Source organism: Brassica napus, chromosome C2 (genome assembly GCF_020379485.1).
Source record: "Brassica napus cultivar Da-Ae chromosome C2, Da-Ae, whole genome shotgun sequence".
In the NCBI taxonomy this organism is placed as follows: Eukaryota; Viridiplantae; Streptophyta; class Magnoliopsida; order Brassicales; family Brassicaceae; genus Brassica; species Brassica napus.
Genome location: NC_063445.1, coordinates 55,159,307 through 55,183,463, shown reverse-complemented (window position 1 = coordinate 55,183,463; position 24,157 = coordinate 55,159,307). Strand labels below are relative to the sequence as shown.

General features: G+C 38.8%; 3 protein-coding genes and 1 non-coding gene across 6 annotated transcripts; 1 reads left to right on the top strand and 3 right to left on the bottom strand.

Annotated features, from left to right (window-relative positions):
* Nucleotides 1-1,740: 1,740 nt before the first annotated feature.
* LOC106382629 (deSI-like protein At4g17486) lies at nt 1,741-3,331 on the top strand. Its single transcript, XM_013822661.3, has 3 exons — nt 1,741-2,541; nt 2,655-2,942; nt 3,024-3,331. The coding sequence occupies exons 1-3, from the start codon at nt 2,400-2,402 to the stop codon at nt 3,242-3,244; spliced, it is 651 nt and encodes a 216-aa protein (XP_013678115.2). The 5' UTR covers nt 1,741-2,399; the 3' UTR covers nt 3,245-3,331.
* LOC106382628 (cytochrome P450 71B11-like) lies at nt 3,323-5,911 on the bottom strand. 2 transcript variants are annotated; one of them, XM_048748326.1, is made up of 3 exons: nt 5,763-5,911; nt 4,182-5,066; nt 3,323-4,120 (listed from the first exon to the last, which is right to left on the bottom strand). In XM_048748326.1, exons 2-3 carry the CDS (start codon nt 5,055-5,057, stop codon nt 3,506-3,508), a joined length of 1,491 nt encoding a protein of 496 aa, XP_048604283.1. In that variant the 5' UTR covers nt 5,058-5,066; nt 5,763-5,911; the 3' UTR covers nt 3,323-3,505. The 2 variants fall into 2 exon arrangements, with proteins under 2 accessions (XP_048604283.1, XP_048604284.1); XM_048748327.1 differs by lacking the exon at nt 5,763-5,911 and adding an exon at nt 5,621-5,756.
* A 10,630-nt stretch (nt 5,912-16,541) lies between these two features.
* LOC106382630 (cytochrome P450 71B11) lies at nt 16,542-19,403 on the bottom strand. Of its 2 annotated transcripts, none has more exons than XM_013822662.3 (3): nt 19,198-19,403; nt 17,403-18,284; nt 16,542-17,329 (listed from the first exon to the last, which is right to left on the bottom strand). In XM_013822662.3, the coding sequence occupies exons 2-3, from the start codon at nt 18,273-18,275 to the stop codon at nt 16,715-16,717; spliced, it is 1,488 nt and encodes a 495-aa protein (XP_013678116.2). In that variant the 5' UTR covers nt 18,276-18,284; nt 19,198-19,403; the 3' UTR covers nt 16,542-16,714. The 2 variants fall into 2 exon arrangements, with proteins under 2 accessions (XP_013678116.2, XP_022552976.2); XM_022697255.2 differs by having other exon boundaries at nt 19,226-19,357.
* Nucleotides 19,404-23,323: 3,920 nt separating this feature from the next.
* LOC125582657 lies at nt 23,324-23,430 on the bottom strand. Its single transcript, XR_007320114.1, has one exon. It is a non-coding gene; the product is annotated as a small nucleolar RNA R71 (small nucleolar RNA).
* Nucleotides 23,431-24,157: the final 727 nt, after the last annotated feature.

Sequence of the window (24,157 nt, the reverse complement as noted above, 5' to 3'; positions counted from 1 at the left end):
CTTCGTCTTCTTCGTAAGCATCTGTGAAATTAAGTTTGTAAATTGTTAAATATTTGGCCGTGTAGTTTCTATTTGTTTAGCTGGCTCAATTTATGTGTCGTTGAGTTTTAGTTGAGTTGATTGGTTTGATATATTTGTTTTGAAGTTTATTTCTAAGAGTAGACAAAAAGAGAGGTGATCATTAATGAATTATCTTTTTTGGGATTCTAGTTTTTGGTGTTTTGATTGTTTGGGTTATTGTGGTTTCTTTTAAACAGTAAAATAAAGATTTGTGTAAAATTAGATTGATAAGTAATGGAGATAAATCGACGACCACAAATCTTGGGTATGAAATATTTTTGATTATTGATGTTAGCACAATATAGACAGTAATATAAAGAGAATTATGTGTTAATTGTTTCTTACGGATCAATGAGGAGACGGATAACGACTCGAGTTGTTTCTTTGGTGAGGCCAGAGCCCTGGACAAAACGTATTTGCCCAACCGCATCTGTGAGTTTAAATATCAGTTATGATATCAAAAGATAATATAAACTCAGATGCAATATGATAATATACCTGGGAGTTCTAGGTTTGTGTTCGCAATCACTTGGAAATTGTCGAACAGTCTAATCTTGACTGAAGATTGATCTCAGGAGCACCCGTGATGACTTCATCAATAATGGTTAGTGAGATGAAACGAATGAGAAATGGATGATCAGTTATCTTGTACATGCTTGAGCACTTAGAAACCTCAAAACGATCAACTTTCACAATGGAACCAGCTTTCAAAGATGACAAGTAATGATTAGCACGTCCGACGGGAGTAAACCCATGAATCACGGAATCTGTAAATAATATTATTCAACAAAGAATCAGGAAATGAATTAAAACAATTATGTTAAATAAGTGTTATAGATCGAAGATTAACTTACCTTTTCGTCAAGGAAAAGAACCGTGATTCCCACAAACTCCCTGTCTTTCTTGAAGTTCAGAAAATCCCAGAAGCGAGGAAGCCAGAGGCTATGCTCTGACTACTACGACCAAGACGGAGAGATTCGAAGGTTGAGTGACGGACGCCGAGACGCCGGTTTGACGAATTGGAGAGGCAGAGAGAAACATTTTCTAGAAGTTGGTTAAATCTAAAAGGAATCAATGAGTTTGTTGGAGATGCAGATTGGGTTCATCAAAGATGAGAATCATATATATAGGGTTTATATAGGGGCTACAAATCAGGAACATTTATGATCAAGTGATTTAAGATGTGGACATGAAGAGTTCACTGGTGAAAAATAGATTACGAACAGACACATGACGCAACTCTGTAACTCAGACTTGTTTGAGATATTGATGAAAAGAACCCAAACTCATGTTAAACGACAAAAATTTTACAATATGAGAAAACTATAATTGTTGCAAACTTGAGTTTTTTTTCATATAACGTGATGAATCTCATTTAAAAATGAAACCCATAACGCATTTGTAGGCCCGACCCTCAGAGGAAGCCGAAGAAGCAAGAGCTTCCGACCTTCATAAATATATATTAGGTTCGACCATCAATGTACAAAGTATCATTTAGCTTAGTGGTATAAATGTTGGTGGTTATATCTCAATAACCCGGGTTCGAGCCATAGATTTGATATTTTTTTACACTTTTTAAAAGTGGGGTCCACAAAACGCTGACGTGACGCGCTGAGGAGTGAACAAAAACTCATCTATTATAATATAGATTACAATTACTATTAGTTATATTTTTGGAAAGTAATCTTATGAAATTTGTGGTGCCATTTTCACAAATACTTTTTAAATATTTAATCTAAAACTTATATAATGCCTAATCAATTAGTTGGATTTTTTCTACATACTTTTATTAAATTTACTATAAAACTTATTATATATAGTGGTGCTGTATAATATTTTTTTATATTGTTAGTCATTTATCTGTAAATACACAATATTATATATAAGTATCTTTCTAGACCGTTTTAGCAAAAGAAAGTTGATTTTTTGGCTGACTAATATTGTGATCAATATGGTAATTGGTAAATGTTGGAGATGTAAGTTTGGCCGCCAAACAGCAATCTAAACGTGTAGCAGTCGATTTTTACTATATGTACGACTTATTAAAGCTTGGTGTAGGTACTCTTCTAGCTCTCAATCGCAAGCAAGTCCTCGTTGGCGTCGATGGCCTGAAACACCATTTTGATAATATTGAGGCAAAACGTAAATGATGTAAAATTATAGGGACTAAAACCTGTGCTCTAAACAAAAAGACGACAGAAAGCAAAAAAAGAATGTAGCTTTTAAGAAACAAGATCTTATTTAAGAAAGAAGCTTCTCTCTCAGATAGACAGAAGAAGGCCACGAAAGAATAAAATTTTTTAAGACCTAAGGGTCCTTCCTTGGTCGGTTAAAGAGAAATGTTGTGTAGAATGGTGGTGGTGAATGGCCGGAAGAAGAAACCCGGTTTGGTTCCGGTTTACCTGAATGTATACGATCTCACTCCCATCAATGGCTACGCTTACTGGCTAGGACTTGGAGTCTACCACTCTGGTGTTGAAGGTCTATAGCCTTTCTACTCTCCCTTTGTCGGCTTGTTTGTTTGTTTCCTTTTTCAGTAGTTTCCAAATATGGAAACTTTTTGACCTAACTTGGATCTCAATTGTTTTGGTTAGTTCATGGGGTTGAATACGGTTTCGGAGCTCACGAGCATTCAACAACGGGGATCTTCGAGGTGGAACCGAAGCAGTGTCCAGGCTTCACTTTCAGGAAGTCTATTTTGATTGGAAGAACAGAGTTGGATCCTCAACAAGTCTGTGCCTTTATGGAGAAGCTTGCCGAAGGGTACTGCGGAAACACGTACCATCTCATTACCAAGAACTGTAATCACTTCTGCAACGATGTTTGTGTTCGGCTGACAAGAAGATCTATCCCTAGTTGGGTTAACCGTCTTGCTCGCTTCGGTAAGAAACTACCAAAAACAGAGTTTTTTACTCTGTTTTAGTAAAAGGTAGTGACTTTTATGTTTGTGTTTGGTTTTTTAGGTTTGTTCTGCAACTGTGTTCTTCCTGCAGAGCTGAACGAGGCAAAGGTGAGGCAGGTGAGATCAAAAGAGGAGAAGATCCCGGAAGTGAAGAAACTTAGGAGCAGGTCAAGTAGGTTTCCACCTAGCTCTTCACTTTCTTCATCAGGTTCTTTAAACCGAAACCGAAGAGGTGAAAGGAGAAGACAACGTCTTCCTCCAACACCACCTGTGAGTGCTTAGCTCTAGTCCTTATAATGATCCCAAGAAGTTATGTTTTATGTGAAACAATCATTTTCTTGATGATAATGGTATACGATCTTCACATTACTTCAGAAAGCTTACACATCTTCAAGAAAGCGTTTAAACAGAAAAAACTCATACAAAATTATAAAATTAAACTTCCCCCCATATAAATACATTTATTTAAGGATTTATTATCTTGGCTCACAAGTAACAACGCAGCGCGGAATGTTACCTTGTTTATAAAGCAAAGTGAAGTGATCAAGTCCACTGGGTAAGGACCGGGATAAGCTCAAGTGGAGTTTTCTTAGGACAGACAAGTCCATATGATTCTCCAAGGTCAACATCTTCAGCTTTCATTCCATCTGGAAGCTTCCAATCGAAACGGTAAAGAAGATTGATCAGGGTCAAGTGCACCAAAGCCAAACCCATATCCATACCAGGGCACATTCTCCTTCCGCTACTAAACGGCAACAACTCAAAGTTTAGACCTCTATAGTCAATCTCATTATCCATGAACCTCTCGGGGATGAATGCTTCTGGATCTTTCCATACGCTCGGATTCATGTGAACGGCCCATATGTTGGCACGGATCCATGTTTTCTTTGGAATGTCATAACCTCCGATTTTTAAATCTTTTGAAGCCTCTCTTGGAATTAGAATTGGCACTAGGGGTGTTATCCTAAATGTTTCTTTGATCACCAGTTTGAGATATTCGAGTTGTTTTATATCATCTTCTGAGATGTTGTCTTTGCTTTGGATCACTTCTCTCACTTCTGCTTGCACTTTCTTCATAACTCTCGGGTTTGTAATCAAATGTGTCATCACCCATGTAACAGTTTGGGCAGAAGTGTCTATTCCAGCAATAAGTATATTCTGTAATAACAAAAAAATTAGAGTTTGGAGTTTGAATTAAAAAAAAAAATTTGTTACTCACTAGAAGAATTCCTTTGGTGTGGTTTCGAGTAAGTTGATACTCTCCAAGTCCAACCTCTCCTCTTTCCATCTTGAGGAGCAATTCAACGATATCATCCTTAATGCTCTCATCATCAAGGTGATGCTTTATAGCTTGATCAAAAAATGAATCTAATGTCTTGAAAACTCTCTCGCATTTGCCATGTAACCCGGTGATCCTATCGATGATTCTACCAAAAAAGGGGAAGTAATCTGCTGCTGCAAAACTCCCCAACACCTGAAATGCTTGTACAATGACTTGGTCATAGGTTTTCTCAAGTTTACTCCCTTTAAGCTTGATCCCAAAACCAACTTTGCATATCACACTTCCAGACAGTTCCAGTAACTTCTTGTTGAAGTTAACTGGATTCACTAGTGAAGCAGACTGCTTGATGAAATCCACAAAGGATGACACTTCTTCTTCCCTTACGTGTCGAAAAGCTTGCACCCTTTTTGCTGTGTATAGTTCAATAACTGTCATCTTTCGTACTTCCCTCCAGTATTTATCGTAAGGAGAAAAGCTGAGATCCTTTAGGTTGTATGTGATTCTTGCAGGATACGTCAAATAAGGTCGTGAGCAACAATCTACATCGAATGTTTTCAAGACGTCCTTAACAGTCTCTGGTGATGATGCCACAACAGTATACACACTTCCAAACTTCAGGGACATTAGAGGGCCGTACTTTTGGGATAGTTTGAGCAAGGAACGATGAGGATGCGATCCCAATTGGTGCAAGTTGCCAATTATGGGAACTCCTGGTGGTCCAGGAGGTAGATTCTTCTTTGTCTTCCTCGTGTTCTTTGCAATGAGTATGAATGCAAAGAAAACGAGGGCAACAACGATATACCACAAACTCATTTTTACAACCTACCAAAATAAGTTGAAGAAGAGAGTTTGTAAGTTAAAAAAAAAAGAGTTTGTTCAGCATCAAAAAAAAAAAAAAAAAAAAAAAGAATTTGTATGAATGAATTTGAGAGAAAGAGTTAACTAATTTATAGTTGCCTTATTTAAGACAGGGACTTTAAATCTAATCAGAGACAACAAGTTAAATAATACTTCATCCGTTCCATAAAAATAGATTTTATGGTGTTTTCACACGTATTAAAAAAATACATTAAATTACCATAATAAATGTATTGTTTTTTGTAATTTTTAATTTTCAATAACTTTTGATCAATAGTGATTCGACGAAAAAAAATCAATAGTAATTCAATAAAGTCGATTACGGTGTTTATTTAGATGTGAATTATGGTGTTTTTTTAGAGAGAGGGATCCAGAGAGAGGAGTAGTGAATTACGGTGTTTTTTTTAGATTCTGATAGATAAAGAAGATGTTAGATGAGTTGACCCAAAAAAAAAAGAAGATGTTTAAGTAGAAAAATTTAAATCAAAGAATCATAGTCTGAAGACAAGAATACTTACCTAAATTAGATAACACAATAAGTATATGGTAATAACTAAAGATATATTTATGAGAAAATATGTATATCTAGAGCAAGAGATCCATAAAATCTTAAAACTTTGTGGTGGAAGAGCTTCTTAGAGAGAGGGAGTAGTGAATTACTGTGCTTGGGTTGAGATTATGAGAGAGAAGAAGATGTTGGATGCCTTGACCCAAAAAAAGAGAAGATATTTAGATGCAGATTCGGCTTTAGACATGTGTGAACTGTGCATTTGCATATGTCCTATCCTTTTTATGTTAGTTCTTTTTGGTTTTTTATGGGCCTTAGTTTTGAATTTATTTGTAAAAAGGATCTAGTTTATAAAATTCATAAATATAGACTCTGTAGTTGGTAGAAATTGAGCATGCACATGGTGGAGGTACACTTAGAGCACGGTCTGGCTAAATGTGCGCTTCCAAATGAATGTACACTGAGATGCGTATTTTTTTTTGTAACGTAGTAAGATACGTATGTTTGTTTTGTAAAGAAGCCAAATGACTATTGAAATGTGTGTACACACAGATCATCTTCTCAGATATATGCCGGACCATTTAATCTGTGGGCTATAAGCTCAAAGAAAATTTTGGACCGGACAATAAGAACATTTAAAAAATATAAAGAATTGTGAAGGGAAGGGGCTTCGAACTCCTTACATTAAGACAATATTTCTACATATCAGCCATTACGCTATAGAGAACCTTTAAAAATAAAAGGCCGGTTTAATCTATATATTATTTAGGGCCGGAAGCCCCAGCTTCAAGTGCTTCCTATCAGGACCGCTACTGGATATATTTCATGATAAGATTTTAAACTTTAGTAGGTCTGGTGTCTAATAGCTACGTGCCAAGAGCTACGAAATATTAGACAATTCAGATTTTTCAGCCAAATGCGTACATAGAACATCATAGCTTTTACCATATACTTTAGCATGAGAACATCATAGCTTTTACCATATACTTTAGCATGGGTTCAGATTAATTAGGGGTTTTGCCTTATGGGCTTTAGTCCAGAAACGAGAGGTATAAATGCAAATGATAATGTAGAGAAATATTTAAATTTTCATATGATAATATGAAATCTAGGATAAAGCGGTGGGTTAGGTGGGTACATATGAGAACAGAGCAGCTGATGCATTGGCAAAGTGTGCCCTGCGTAGCTGCGATTTCAACGTGTAACTATCTTTGACCTTTTCTTATTAATGCATTGGCCGTTCAGAAAAAAAGAGAGGATAAAGCGGTGGGTGCATATTTTCTATGATCCACTGTCTCAAAAGGTGTCTACTCACTAATTGGAAGTAATTGATAACTATGGACTTTAATTAACCTTTTCTCAAAAAAAATGGACTTTTTTTTTGAGCGAACTACTTGATTAAAACGAAAAGGGTTACAGTCCAACAGGAGGGATTACAAAGAGGCTTAAGGCAGCCTTAGCTAGGGAGTTTGCTACAACATTACCCAAACGGGGAACAAAAGAAAACGAGATAGATTCAAACCGACAACACAAAACTCTAATATCAAACATGATACTTTGCAGGAGCACCGTTGAAGAGGAGGAGTTGAGGAGGTGGATGAGAGACTTCGAATCAGAGAAAACATTCAACTGAGAGAAATCATTAGCGACTGCATCCGAGAGGGCAGCCTTTACCGCAAGAGCTTCTGCCACTATGGGCGCAGCTACATGACGACGGTTAGAAGAGTGGTGTTTCAGCTCCACACCCGAGGGGGTAGAGAAGACCCAGCAGTGTCCACTATGTCCGGAGATAGGGTCCCAAGCTCCATCAGTGAAGCAACTCAGGCCCCGTGCTGATTGTGGAACAGCAGCCGAGCGAGGGGGGGGGGGTGTGTGTGTGTGGGGGCATTTGATACCCCAATAGGCCTCCTCCCAGTTCCGAGCATCCTTTAAAACTTTTAAGACCAGCTCCGCTTCTGTCCATGACTTGTCTTCGAAGATCAGCATGTTTCTGGCTTTCCAAAGGTGCCAGTATAGCCAGGGATAAATTGGGGAGATACCAATCCCGGTAGGAGGGAGATTTACCATCCGGGAATTGCTAATAAGGAGCTCTCTTATAGAAGACACAACGAGTACTTCGGGTTTGCCCAAGGCAGGAATACGATCCTATACACGGGTAGCGAAAGGGCAGGTGAGGAAGAGATGAAGAGGGGTTTCAAGGTCGCCACATCTCTTACATTTTGCCTCAGCAAGGAGCCCTCTGGTGAGTAAAACAGAGCCGACTGGAAGTGCTCCATTCATTGCCCGCCATAGAAAAGTTTGAATCTTAGGTGGCGTGTTTACGTTCCATACACATCTTTTCCAGGGGTAGTCTACTGCAGCGTGGTTCAGTGTTGACTTCCTAGCAATTGCATAACCATACTTGGACGTATACAATCCGGAAGCATTAGGGAGCCAGCACAACTTGTCTTTTCTATTGAAGGAACTAGGAACCATTTGCAGAATACAGTCCTCATATTGAGGCAAATGCTGTTTGATAGCAGCAATATTCCAATCATTGGAGGTAGGTAGGATAAGGTCTGAGACACACATTACCTGACTCTCCCTAGAGGGAGCCAGTCCCATCGGCGTTAGAGGTGAGGAAGGAGAGAGCCAGGGTTCAGACCATATATTAATCGATTCTCCATTTCCACGCTCCAGCCGAGACCAAGCTCAAGTAAGTCACGACCCCACAAGATTCCTCGCCATCCATGCGATGCAGATGATGGGCAAGTAACGTCCCGGATGGAAGAGTCTTGGCAATACTTCCCTAGTAATGTTTGCACCAGGAGGGACCGGGGATCACAGATGAGTCTCCAAGCAATCTTTGCTAGGAGGAACTGATTGTAGCATTCAATATCTCTAAAGCCCAACCCTCCTAACGATTTCGGGAGTGTAAGCTTAGACCATGCGACCCACCATATCTTCCTCACATCGGGTTTCGAGTCCCACCAGAACCGCGTGAGGATTGATTGGATTTGTTTACAGAGAGAACCCGGCAGTCTGAAACATGACATAGCGTAGGCAGGGATAGCAGTGAGGATTGACTTGAGTAGAACCTCTTTCCCCGCCCCCGAAAGAAACCGTGTCGACCAACTCAAGACCTTTTGGCGGATCCGGTCGATAATACTGTTGAAAATGTTGCGCTTTCGTCTGCCAAAGTGCTCGGGAAGGCCCAAATATTTCCCTATGCCACCCTCTTTATCAATAGATAGGGTGAGCTTTACTCTGTTTTTTGCTGGCAGCGGGGTCTTAGACAAAAAAGTAATCGCCAACTTGCTGGTACTTATACACTGACCGGAAGCTCTTTCATATCTAGCAAGGATGGCGAGAAGATTTGAGCAACTTGACTGATCTGATAGAGTAAAGAACATGGTGTCGTCCGCGAATAACAGATGGTTGATTGGGGGGCAATTATGGGCAACTTTAATTCCCGGTAAGGCCCCTGCCTCTTGAGCCTTGCTACATAGGCCCGATAGAACTTCAGCGCAGAGTATGAAGAGGTAAGGAGACATCGGATCGCCTTGGCGGAGACCGCATGACGTGTTTACTTTGCCTTGTGGAGCCCCGTTAACAAGGAAAGAGTAAGAAACCGATGTCACGCAAACCATAATCCAGGAGATCCACTTCTCATGGAATCCTAGTCTTCGCAAAACCGCTTCTAGAAAAGACCACTCGATCCTATCATATGCCTTACTCATGTCCGTCTTGACGGCCATGGAGCACCTCACTTTTGCTTTTGAAGTCTGAAGGTAGTGTAGAATCTCGTGGGTGATGAGAATGTTCAATTGCCCTCTTGGGAACAAACACCGACTGGTGTGGAGAGATAATCCGCGGCAAGAGCGGCTGTAGGCGCATCTTAAGTATCTTCGTAATGATTTTATAATGTGTAGTGCACAGAGCTATCGGCCGGAAGTCAGCAACTTTTCTTGGCGCTGTAATTTTTGCAACCAAGCGTATATGGGTTTCGTTTTTGCGAGGATGAAGATAGCCTATTTCGAAGAATTCCCGGATATCCTGGTATACATCATCACCGACAGTAGTCCAAAAGGAATGGTAGAATCCTGTAAAAAACCCGTCTGGTCCGGGCGCCTTATCAGCGTGAATAGCAAAGACTGCTCGTTGAACTTCTAGCTTGTCCGGGATGGAGATCAGGAGAGAGTTTTCTTCCTGGGAGATGCAGGGGGTCAGCGCCTCATTAACTGTGTCCAGGCAGTCAGTTCCAGACGACGCAAAGATGGCTTGGAAGTATCAGGAGATGGTTGCAACGATCCCCTCCTCGGTATCGTAGACCTTGCCCTCATCGTCTTCAAGGATGGAAAAGTTGTTGATCTGTCGTCTACCACGAGTGATAGCATGAAAGAACCCCGAGTTACGGTCTCCGCATTAGAGTCATTGAATCCGACTTCTTTGCTTCCAGTACTCCTCTTCATCTAGGTAGTCTTTTTCCAACATAAGAGAGACATCATCGATGAGAGCTTGATCCGGCACAGCTGCAGACAGAGCTGCTTCAAGGGTCTGCTGTGCCTCTTTTATAGCTTCACAGCTCTTGATGTTCTGCTCCTTAGTCCACTCTATGATCTTCCTCCAAACTCTATCCATCTTTGAGATCACAGCTTCCCGTCCGAGGAGAGGCCATTGTTCCTCCACCAACTTGTGAATGTCCGGGTTCTTTCGAATTCTCCTATCAAAGCGGAAATAACCTTTCTTTGGGGCTTTTGCTTGATCGAATAGAGTAAGAAGTGGGCGATGATCCGACCCTTCGAAGCGGAGGTAGATGCTGCGGCCGTAGGGAAAGAGTTCTGATCAGGAGCAGTTCGCCATCGCTCGGTCGAGGCAGGACTGTATAAAATGATCGTGTCTTATGCCCCGCCAAGATAAGTGATTTCCCGCATGGGGCAAGTCCCAAAGGCCAGATTGCGAGACGAAACTACGGAATGCGAGGAAAGATCCCTCTCATCTAAGGGGTCCTCCTACTTTCTCCGAGTTATCGAGTAAGTCGTTGAAGTCTCCCGTTAAGAACCAGACCGCTTCTCTCGTTTTACCGAGGTCAACGAGTTTACTCCAAAAAGCCAGACGATCTGCTTTCTTAGGCGTGCCATAGATAAAGGAAGCAAAGAAGGAAGACTTCTTTGAGTGGATGTGAGTGTCAATGATGTTGCAAGAAGAATACAAAACATCCACTTTTATATCATCCTTCCATGATAACATGAGTCCTCCACTTAAACCAGTTGGAAGGACTGAAAAATGATGCTTATACAAGGAGTTTTGGGAATGACGAAGGACAGTTTCATCAATGTTTTTAGTCTCCATTAGAAACAAGATATCTGGAGATAGCCGAGAGCGTATCTCCTTAAGACGTTGGACTGTCAGGGTGCTTCCAATCCCTTGACAGTTCCAGCTTAGACACGCTAAGGAAGCGACTCTTGGGGTGGCCGAAAATCCGCCACCTTTGTCTTGCTGGATGGGAAGGCCTTTGTCGGAGGTGCAGTCCTGTTCGTTGACGTGCCTGCTTTTGGTCCCTTCTTGGGTCCAGTCGTAGACATCACTAGCCGCCTCTTAGGAGAGCCCTGAACTTTCGTGATCCTCCTTCTCTTAACGCTGACACCTTGGGTGGGGCTTCTCCCAACTGTCTTCTTTACTGGTTGAGAGGGGAGCTTGCGTTTGCCCAGGACTTTTGCAGCTAATCTCCCAGACCTTTTGAGTGGGGGTCCAATCTGGAGATTGGTAGCAGAATCAGGTTCAGAGGGTAGATGGCCGAGCCTCATAGAAACATGGAGGCGATCTTCACTTAGAGTGCGGATTAGAGAAGATTCAGCTTGTAGGGGTTTAGAGCTTGAGGCTCCACGCTTGTCACTAAAATGCAAATCACCCATAGTGTTTTCAAAACATTGAATCTCCACATCCTGCAGTGCCCCAGAATCGATAGTACCATCCTCATTGTGAGGTAGAGGGTCCCTATTAGCGGGCAGAGAGAGAGACGTTCTAAAGCTGGACGCCTCTCAGATGAGGCATTCAAGCTAGTCGCTGGTGAGATTCTTTCCAAGGCAGGTCGCCTACTAGATGCGATGGAGCGGGGAGAGTGTCCACATGAGGAAGGGAGCATAGGTTCCCTGTGAGGGCGAGGAGATGGGGTGTGGGAGACCTGAGAAGATTGGTCTTGGCGGGAAGTCCTCACAGATAGTCTCCCTGAGCCTCGAGGGTCTGATGCAGCTTTCGAACCAGAGGGTTCTTTCCGTGGGACCCAAACTTCCTTTCTTTGCACTTCAGTCCTTCGGAGAGGGGAACTTTGAGGAGGTCGTCGGTGGTCAGGTGCATCATACCGTCTCACTATACGGTCTCCATTGTTAGCGGAGTGTTTAATTTATGGATTTTGTGTATAGCTTTTATTTTGAATGAGTTTTAATTTAATTTTTCTCTTTTGAGAATTAATCCAAAATAGGGGGATAATTCAAAGTTGCTAATTCATAGTAAAAAGTGGGTGGAATTAGTTTGAATTAGAATGAAATGGGAAACGTTGTAGTTTCTTTAAACAACAAGCAAAGTTGATGCATATATAGAGTTCTATTTAGTCCGGATATATTTGTTCCATATGTTCAAAACGATTTATCATGTTTTTTATTTTCCTATATAGAAATAAGCGAGATTGGGATAATAAACTCTTCTTATATATAAAAAGTTAATCACTAACCAAACTAAATTATTAGTAAGACTAGGGATCGTTACCCGCGCCAAGGCGCGGAGTTTTTGCATTTTAATCTATTTTTGTCTCTTGCTTACTAATCTAGCATTCAGTGTTTCAATGCATTTTATATTCACCATCTCCTCTTGTCTTGTTTACATTTGTTTTCACGTTCTGTCGTTTGATTTGTCTTAGTTTTGGCTTGTGTAATAACTTAACCCTGCTCATTCTTCTTTCATTTTTTATTGATTGATATTTTTATCTCGCTTAACTCTGTGTTGCCACTAATTTACTCGAATCATTTTTCATCATCTGCTTCGTATTATTTTTATATTCATTAACTATTGTCTCCAATCTCTTTAAATCCTAAAAATCTTACATGTTCTTTTATTTATTAAATCACATATTAAATATTGTTGAAACTGTTTATTTATTCTAATAAATCCTTACGATTATAACTAAGATGATATGGATAAAAGATTGATTATAATTTAGTTGAAATTAAAGTCTAAAGTAGAAGTTATTAAACTTGCAATCCTTCTTTTTGTCATCCAAGATAGCTTTAGTCAAATCAATTATATCGATTTAGAAAACCCATAAGCTATTTCAATCCCAAACAACCAAAAAACAGGCGCATTTGTTATTGACGCTGCGGTGGGTTTCCTTTACTATAAACATAATTGCTTGTCACAACTGTTAATAAACCCAAATGTGTTTACAAAAGCTACATATATAAGAGTTTCATACTTATTTTTCTTTCTCTAGTCATCTCCTATGTTGGTAGCTATCATAATACAATCATCAAACAAAGGACATATCTCTTGGTTCCATATAAAATATGCAAAAGGATTGTTTTCTATAGACTCCATGATCACTGAGTATTATAAATATCAAACTCTGTCTATGGTCTATTTATATGTTGAGGAAATACTTCGAAATGTAGCTTCCAAATAATGATTTCCAGGTCAACACATTGCATGTTAACCTCCACAATGGGATCAGCGGATCTGCAGATACCGCTACATGTCGAGTCGAACGCAACTACACATATGTTTCCTGCTTGTGCCTTTCATTCACAATCTGCACTTCTCCCAAAAACCAGAATCAATGTTAAATGAGGTAAAAGTTTTAGAGTCACAACAGACTTTGTATATCCAAGCCCAATAAACCAAACACCCAACGTAACATCCTCACTTGCCTATTTGTGCAGAAAATGACTTGATCATTATATAGTAGCACCGAGAAGTTAGATGAAGAATGAGGTATGAATGCAAAGTAGACAAAACAGTTAAAATCTTACTGATTATGGAAAATATAAGAAATCAATTCTCTTGAAATGGCGTATAACTGTCCAATAGAGTGACAGAAGTACTTGTTCCTGTTCTCACCAAACTTCCAATTCTAAATGTATATATAAATCTATTAGAGTTATTGTCAGCGTTCTGTTGCGATATTTGTTAGCTAAAATAATCCATCCAACATAATAGGAAAAAGAAACCAACGAAATTGTAAAGCTAACCATCAGCTGAGATGCTTTTGCTGTCCTGACACATTGCAAGCTTAGTGATTTCACTGTCAAAAGCAACAAACTAAGCAGTCATATACATCCGAGACATTTATTTACAAACGGTTCCTAGCACAGAAAAACATATTATTATATTACGGATGATAAGTTTGATGCATAAATACAGTTTAGAATTTTTTTCAACTGAACATTTGTGCCTACTGAATTACCTTACAACATCCACTGCATTGTGATTTTGGCATGTTAAAGCTGAGAATCAACATTGGAGATTGCGTTAGCATTTGGAACATGAAATATAGCACCATTAATTTCCAGTGTTAATTCCATTGACAATATCTGTGCAAAAGAACTCCGCTAGTAAGGTAATCGTGATTAGTAATTCTTTACATCTTAGTGTCGTACAACTTCAAAACGATAGACACTTACAATCGACGGCTCTCAAAGATGGACCGCAAACCATCTAATGATATGCTTACCTCGTCGTATAAGTAATCCATGTGACTTCCCTCCCACGGGTAACGTTGTTGGTGCATATCAATTCCCTCCACCTCTTCCTCATCATTAGGATGCTCTGCAATATACCCTCTGTAAGGTTCAAATTTATGTCGCTAGAATTATCAGAGAAAGAAATATAAAGTACCCTTCAAATCTTCAGGAGCATCGACATTTTCTTTATTCAATGATCTTCATTCAACCTAACAACCATCAAAATAAAAGGAATGTGAGGCACATAATCTTCAAAATCCAAGTTTAATGAATGGAAAAAAAAAAGTCAGGAAGACAGAAAATGTCAAACACTCACTGGCTTCTTCTCCTTTTACTTTTTGGCTCCCGTGAATGAACTGTCAAAGCCATCATTATTTACAGGAAAAAAGATTAAACAAAGCAACTGATGAAAAGAAACAAATATGTTTCACATCACATAAACTATTCTTGAACAATCAGGCAACAGATAGTATGTCTCCCGTGTGACTCAGCTGAGTCATCGATGGCATCTTGAACGATAAATGTCTTCTTCTTCTTCTTGGTTAGATCAAAGGGTGCAAGCTAAGGATGACCAAAGAAAATTAAAACCACACAATCATGATTTATCAGGCAAAATAAAAGAACCTATGATGAATTTATTAAAGATGGGGAGATGTAGAGACTAAAGAAGAAAAACTGATTCATGAAACTCAAAGAGCCAATCTGTGTTTCTTAGATGAGTCATGAACCGATGATTAAAAATTGAAAGCTCTAAACTTCCATTGAAGAGAACGCTTACAGACCAAAGAAGTTTATTGGGCTTTTTTTTAACGAATCTCATTTTAAAACGTGAGTTATAAAGTGTTTATTAAATCATTAGATAAAATAAATAAGTGTGGGTCCCACAGAGAAAACCGAAGAAGCAAAGGTTTCCGACCTTCATAAATATATATTTGTTTCAGCCATCAATGTACAAAGAATCTTTTAGCTCAGTAGTATAAATGTTGTTGTTTAGATTTCAATAACCCGGGTTCGAGTCACAGACTTGACACTTTTTCACACTTTTTAAAAGTGAAACCCACATATCGCTGACGTGTCGCATCAGGAGTGATGCAACTGTACTATTATAACGTAGAGTATAGCTTTCTAAAATTGATATTCATCGTTGCTTTTAATAGTATCGATTATATTTAGTTATACGTTTAGAAACTTAGATCACTAGGTGAGTCTAATTCATATGGATGCACACTTACATTTACGTATCGTAATTTTCTTTTGTCAACCAAGTACGTATCGTAGTATAATTATACAAATAAATACGCCAGGAAAAAGATTCGAGTTGATAGATCGCAGGCAAAAGAACATGTCGTATTCCCATTTAATATATGGACGAAATATGGCTAACGCACATGGTAGATAAACACACACATCCAGCTTATATATCAATTTATGAAAAAAGGAAACAGTTCATTATGTTAACCAGATGGAACTGGACTAGTGGTTATTACAAGATCAGCAGTTCTCGTATAAATATAGATTAGAGAATCAATTCTTCTCAAATATGAAGAAATCTAATCATTTTTATTTAACTAGTCATAATGGTATCACTTATTACCATAAATAATTAAAAACACTAACCGGAAAAATATCCACATACTTTTTGGAAAAGGGTTTCCACTAATTTATAATAAGGGTTAATGATAACATTTGAGAAACCTAGAAAAGATTATAGCTTTATAAAGCTATAAAGCTTTATTGAAATAGAAATAGCTCCGAGAGATTTATTTAAAAACTAAGAAACTAAAGAGAAGAAAACTTGAGATTGTCACCAAACATAAATATATTGTTTATTGATAATCATAAAGATGAAGGTTTGGCTGCTAGAAAGGCAGCCTTGGTTGCAATTTCAGAACTGTTAACGACATATATATATATGAGTCTATAATCCTAGTTTAAAAGTTTCTAATGGATCGTAAGGTTGGACTTTTCTTTGGTCTTTGGGCTTCAACTGTTGGCAAGAGCCCATATCACTTGTTGGGCTTGTTACGTTTTCAGTTAAGAGGTACAAGGAAGCAAGCAAGAATCATAGAAAATCAAAAGAAAAATACACCTGTGAGTGCTTAGCTCTAGTCTCTAAAGTTTTATGTATGGTTACAAACAAAAAAGTTATGTTTACGTGAACAATCATCTTCTTGATGAGTGGATGGTAATGGTATAAGATCTTCACATTACTTCAGAACGTTTACATTTTAAAATATGAAATCTTACTTATTTATATCAGCTGGGGAGACACATCTTTAAGAAATCGTTTAAACAAAGAACTTATACAAAATTATAAAATGCAAGTTCCACCATAGATTTATTTCCTTTGTGCACATTTCAGAACATAACCCTTCTTATACAGCAAAGTGAAGTTAAGTCCACTGGGTAAGGACAGGGATAAGCTCAAGAGGAACTTTCTTAGGACAAACAAGCCCATATGATTCTTCAAGATCAACATCTTCAGCTTTCATTCCTTCAGGAAGGTTCCAATCGAATCGGTAAAGAAGGTTGATAAGTGTCAGGTGTACCAAAGCTAGTCCCATACCCATACCAGGGCACATTCTTCTTCCACTACCAAATGGCAACAACTCAAAGTTTACACCTCTATAGTCAATCTCATTATCCATAAACCTCTCCGGGATGAAAGCTTCCGGATCTTTCCAGACGCTTGGATTCATATGAACAGCCCATATGTTGACATGGATCCATGTTTTCTTTGGAATGTCATAACCTGCGATTTTTACATCTTTTGAAGCTTCTCTTGGAACTAGAAGTGGCACAAGCGGTGTTATCCTAAATGATTCTTTAATCACCATTTTGAGATACTCAAGCCGTTCTATATCATCTTCTGTAATGTGGTCTTTGTTTTGGATCACTTCTCTTATCTCCGCTTGCACTTTCTTCATAACTCTAGGGTTTGCAATCAAATGTGTCATCACCCATGTCACAGTTTGAGCAGAAGTGTCTATTCCAGCAGTAAGAATGTTCTGTAATAACAAAAACAAACAAGAAATTAATTAGAGTTTGGAATTTGAATTAAAGAAATTTTGTGTTACTCACCAGAAGAATTCCTTTAGTATGGTTTCGAGTAAGTTGATACTCTCCAAGTCCCTCTCCCCTTTCCATCTTGAGGAGCAACTCAACGATATCATCCTTAATGCTCTCATCTTCAAGGTGATGCTTTATAGCTTGATCGAAAAACGAATCTATTGCCTCAAAAACCTTCTCACATTTTCCATGTAACCCCGTGATCCTATCGATGATTTTACCAAAAAACGGGAAGTAATCTGCTGCTGCAAAACTCCCCAACACCTGAAATGCTTCTACAATGACTTGTTCATAGGTTTTCTCAAGTTTACTCCCTTTAAGATTGATCCCAAATGCAACCCTACATATCACACTTCCGGACAGTTTCAGTAACTTCTGGTTGAAATTAACTGGGCTCTCCAGTGAAGCAGACTGCTTGATGAAATCAACAAAGGAGGCTACTTCTTCTTCTCTTACATGTCGAAATGATTGTACCCTTTTTGCTGTGTAGAGTTCAACAACTGTCATCTTTCGTACTTCCCTCCAATATTTGTTGTAAGGAGAAAAGACGAGATCGTTTAGATTGTATGATATTCTTGCAGGGTACGTCAAATAAGGTCGTGAGCAACAATCTACATCGAATGTTTTCAAGACGTCCATTACAGTCTCTGGTGTTGATGCCACAACATTAGATACGCTTCCAAACTTTAGGGACATTAGAGAGCCATATTTGTGAGACAGTTTGAACATTGAACGATGAGGTTGCGATCCCAATTGGTGCAAGTTGCCTATTATGGGAAGTCTCCGTGGTCCAGGAGGTAGATTCTTCTTTGTCTTACTCGTGTTCTTTGCAATGAGTATGAATGCAAAGAAGACGAGTGCAACAATGATATACCACAAACTCATTTTTACACCCTACCAAAAGAAGTAGAAAAAGAGAGCTTATAAGTTCAAGAAAAAGAAGAGTGTATATGAATTAATTTGTGACAAAAAGTTAAATAATTTTTAATTTCCTTTGACGTTTTTAAATTTAGTTTGGTTAACTTATTTTCAAATAGTTGACTTTGCGTTGGGTTACCTTTTAGCACAATTGACGATATATAATTCATGCTCGGCAACTCCTAATTTTATTCTCGTTCACTTGCTTAAATTTACGATTGGATAGTATACCGTTGGTTAAGTCTTTAAGATGGGTATTTAGGGAGAAAAAAATTCACTACTCGATGTAAACCTTTTAAATGTCGGATAATATGAACAACACGAAGAATATATATAGATTATTCGGATAGTTAATTTAATATTTAAATAAGTGATTCGAATAATTACAATTCCTTGTAATTTTGGACGATAATAGATATTTTGAATAGTGTTGGGAAAATTTTGATAAGTTTAGAAAAAGATTAGATAATTTTAAGAATTAAGTAATTTGAGATCATTTTACAAAACAAGATTATTGTTTTATATTTTACTAAACTGTGTTAGTTATATTTATGTATTATATACAATATTTATTAATTTATGTTGTTGTTAGGTCCAAATATTTATATAAAATATTTTGCAACAAAATATTATTTTATTATATTATAGAATTGTATATATTTTATATTGTTAATTCAAAATAATAAAATATTTATTTTTTTTTATTTATTTCATATTAATTTATAGAACTAAAAATTCTAAAACAAAGTAGAATCATAGTCTGCTGTAAGCTAAGCCAAGAATATTAACCATTAAATCAAATGAACCAATATATTTGGTAATAGCTAAAGATATTTATGAGAGAATATGATGATCAGAAATATCTAGAGCAAGAGATCCGTAAAATCACCTTAAAACTTTGTGGTGGAAGAGCTTACACTTAGAGAGAGAGAGAGAGAGATCCGGAGAGGGAGGAGTGAATTACTGTGTTTGTTTTGGGATTCTGAGAAAAAATTAAGAAGATGCTAGTTGTATGCTTCAAAATGAATGTGTGGCTGCGATGCGTAAGTTTGTAAGCCAGTTTACAAAAAAAAAAAAAAAAAAAAAAGATACGTAAGTTTGTTTTATAATGAAGCCAAATGTGTCTATAGAAATTGATGTCCACACGAATAATCATCTTAGATTTTTTTATGATAAGATTGTAGCTTTAGTACGTCTGTTGTCTAATAGGTACGTGCTAAGAGCTACGAAATAGTAGACAATTCAGATTTTCCTACTAAATGCATACATTGAATGGGTTCAGATTAGTTTTTTTTTTCCCTTATGGCTATGGGCTTTAGTCTAAAGACAGGAAGTATACATTGAATGGCTGCGATACGTAAGTTTGTTTTCGTAACGAAGGAAAGTATTAAAATTTTCAAATGATAACATGAAATTTAGGATAAAAGTTGGGTGCGTAAGAATTAGAGAATTCTCTAGAGTCTATGCGTAGAGAACGAAGAACAAAAGAGAAATGGAGATTTCAAAATGTAAAAAAGAAAATGAGCGAATAATTTTTTTAATATGTTTCAAAAAAATAAAAAAAATAAAAAATTTCCTTAATCTTTTAGTTTCTACATACAAACACATATATAGATCTACGAGAAAGAAGAAATAACCGAAGTACACAATGGACAAAAGCTTGTGTCAATCTCCAACAACTATATCTGATTTGAATTCAAATATGTGTTTAACCCTCAAGTGCACTGAAGTGCAGTGAAAGGCAGTGAACTGCAGTCAAGTCTTTGTTTTATCTCTTTACTTATTAATGTCTCTTTATTTCTTTTGTAAGTGTTTGGATCATGAACAAGTTTCTTTTTCTGGTCATTCTCTTCTATATCTTAATACTCTCCCTCAAGCTTGATCATAGGATATGGTCAAGCTTGGAAAGCCATGAACACATCCCTAATTAAAAATCCAATGGGATAAAAACACACTAAGGAAAAAGAGTAGATGCTTCATAGCCAAGATGATCATGATTCAAACAAGTCTATGAGTCATAACCTTGGATAGATGGACTCACAAACTTTGGTGCTTGCTCCTTTGGTAAAGATGTCAGCAAGTTGATCTTCACTTCTTGTGTAACAAGGTAGGATGATCTTCTGCTCCACATCTTGCCTTACTTTGTGACAATCCACTTTTATGTGTTTTGTTCTTTGAGTTTGATGCTATGTGAATAGCCGCCTGATTATCACAGTGCATTGTGATTGGTGTTGATGTCTCTATGCCCAAATCTCTCAGTAGGTTTCTGATTCAAATGAGTTCACTTGTAAGCTTCCTCATCGCCCTATACTCTGCTTCAGTACTTGAACATGATACCACCTTTTGTTTCTTGCTCTTCCAAGTAACTAAGTTGCCTCCAATAAAGGTGTAGTAGCCTGTTGTGGATCTTCTATCCACCCTATCATCAGCTCAATCTTCATTACAGTATCCCACAATGTCTGTGCTCTTGTTGCATCCCATCCATACACCTTGGCCAGGAGTTTCTCTTAGGTATCTCATGATCCTCTCCACCATATTCCAATGGTGAACCTTGGGAGATTGCATATGGTGGCTGACTTGGTTTACGGCAAAGCAGATGTCTGGTCTTGTAATGGTTAGATAGATCAGCTTCCCAACCATTCTTCTATAGAGTTTGAAGTCTCCAAATGGCTTATCCTCAAACTCCCCCTCACGCAAGACTTTGTACCCTTCTTCAAGTGGTGTTTTGCCTACTCTTCTTCCAAGTTCTCTTGCCTCATTTAACAGATCAAGTGTGTACTTTCTTTGAGATAAGAAAATGCCCTCTTTAGAGCGGCATATTTTTATCCCTAGAAAGTACTTTAGCTCACTGATATCTTGCATATTTCTATTGTTTTATCCATTTATCCATGTGCATTTTGATCATATAGATTAGGATTTAGCCATGTTTAGGTTGCATTTTGCATACATGAGTCCTTATCAGGTATTGGAGTACCACATGGAGTTCTTGGAGACACTTGGAGGCATTTGGAGCTCAAAAATGAGTGTTTAGAGTGGTCATTGGGCGAGCAAGGCATGGGAGCGACCAGTCTGGAGCGACACCACCAAGTCGCTCTGATCACCCTACTGGAGCGACCTAACCAGAGCGACAGGGAGAAGTCGCTCGCGGTTTCATCACTCGGAGACGCGAGAACGAGCCCGGAGCGACCTCTCGGAGCGACACAGCGAGGTCGCTCCAGCTGAGAGCGACGTTATGGGAGCGACAGGGAGAAGTCGCTCGCGGTTTCATCACCCAGAGACGCGAGAACGAACCCGGAGCGACCTCTCGCAGCGACACAGCGAGGTCGCTCCCGAAGCCTAGAGCGACTTGTCGGAGCGACGGGCTGAGGTCGCTGCGCGTTTTATTTCTACTCGAACTTGTGATTTCTCAAGGGCCTTTTGGTCATTTCATTATGCACGTTTTTATTTTCTAAACCTATGTTTTAATACTCTAGGAGCCACCAAGAGGGGGATCATCTTTGTTCTTAGAAAAACCACCAAAAATCTTTGGAAAGTCATCTCTTTGAATCAATTGATCAGTTTATTATTGAGAATTCTGTGTTCTTATCTATTTCCTGTGTTTCTCTACATGATTAATCTGAAATCCAACATGGGTTTAAGAGGAATCATGGAGATTAGTGAGTAATCACCTTTTGAATTCATGGGTTAGGGAGATTGAGGGTGATTAGGTTAGAACTAGGATGTTTTAGTGTAGATCATTCATATTTCCTTGCTAGTAGAGTGAGCATAAAGCATCTTCTGAGTTGGCCACTGAGTAGTTGAACCTTAGGCATTTCCCCCCCGAAAGGTGTTCGAGGAAATGCCCGAGACAACTCTTCTTAGCTTTTAGCATACTTTGCCAAAGACATTTGTTGTTAGAGGTGCTAAGATAGCCATTGGACTTGCTAGTTATGATTGCTTTCATATTATTCAACCAAAGACATTTGATGTTTGAATTGTGTTAAGTAAATGAACATTCATCTAGACATAGAGTTTGTTTAGGATTGTGTCCAAGCTTAAGGTTAATAGATTGATTGATCGTTTGCCATCTTTAGTTCGAAACTTGATCACCCGAGGTCTAATCCCTATATCCATGAGTTCTCTTTTCCAATAGTTAAGAAAGTATCATTTAGTTATTTCTTTTAATTAGTCATAGTTTAAAAACCCATCTAAATCATTGGTTGCACTTAGATTAAGTGATACTTGCATTCTCGGTGCTTTGATATCTCTCAGAACTGGTTCGACAATCATTTATACTACAGCATTTGTCTTAGGAGCCTTGAAAACTCCTAACATCAAATTGGCGCCGTTGCCAATTTCTGAGTAGATTTAAACATTGAGATTTAGTCAATTGCTTGAGACTAAGTCATTTTTATTTTCTTTTGTTACTGACTCTTCTTCACCTCCCTTTAATCTACAGGTGTATGAACTTGCGGAGCAGGGGTCCATCAAACCTAGTTCCAAGAGCAGCAGACATCAGAGCTTTAGAGAGAGAGTGTGCTAGAAAGAGAAGAGAAGAAGAACATCAGGCTCAATTGCAGAGACTGAACACTGACATGGGAGACGTTCATCAAGAAGATGCAGGCGTCAATGGCGCTAACAACAATGGTCCACCTAACCAACAGCGAGCAGCTCGGCCCATTGGCACTTACGACCGTCCAAACATTCATGGTTATCGATTGGGAATCCGAGCACCCGCTGTGGCAGCCAACAACTTTGAGATCAAGTCAGGACTCCTCAACGTGATCGAGAACAACAAGTATCATGGCTTGGCTCTAGAGGATCCATTTGATCACTTGGACAGGTTCGACAGCTACTGTGGGTTGTCAAAAACCAATGGTGTCTCCGAAGATGCCTTAAAGCTCAAGCTATTCCCTTTCTCTTTAGGGGATAAAGCACGTCAGTGGGAGAAGTCTCTACCAAGCGACTCCATCACCACTTGGGATGACTGCAAGAAAGCATTCTTGGAGAAGTTCTTCTCTACTTCAAGAACTGCTAAGCTGAGAAACGAGATCTCCAGCTTTCAACAGAAGGGCTTGGAAGGTTTCAGTGAAGCCTGGGAAAGATTCAAGGGGTACCAAGCTCAATGCCCACACCATGGTTTCTCTAAAGAGAGCTTGCTGAGCACATTCTACCGTGGTGCTCTTCCTAAGTACAGGGCCAGACTGGATACAGCTAGTAATGGATTCTTCTTGGGGAGAACTGAGGAGGATGCAGAGGAGCTGGTTGACAACATGGTTAAGAGTGATGCAGTCTACAGTGGAGACCACGACAGAGGCAGTAGATCTGATGATAAGCAAACGAGGAAGGAGTTGAAAGCTCTACAAGATAAGATAGACATCCTCCTTGCTGATAAAGCTACCCAAGAGCAGCTGCACTTTGTTGGCAACCCAACCCAAGAGACACCAGCTGTTGTCCATGAAGTTGAAGGTTTGGAAGGTCAGGAAGAGTTGTGTTTCATCAACAACAATGGTAGCTGGTACAAGAAAGAGCCCAACTTTCAGTACAACAACTACCAACAGAAATCCTATTCCAACAACCATCAGAGTGGTTACCAGCCTCGAAACAATCAGCAAGGCAGCTATCAACCACAGCAAAACCCTCCTCCTGGTTTCAACAACAAAGGCAACAATTCTTCCCAACAACAATCTAATCCCTCTACCTCCACCCCTCAAGTCAGCAGCACTGATGCTCTACTGAAACAAATCCTGGAATCTCAAACAAGAAGTGAGAAGCATGTTGGCTATGAGTTGAAGAATCTTCACTCAAAGATTGATGGGAGCTACAATGAGCTCAACAACAAGTTCAGAGCTTTGGAGAACCAGTTTGCT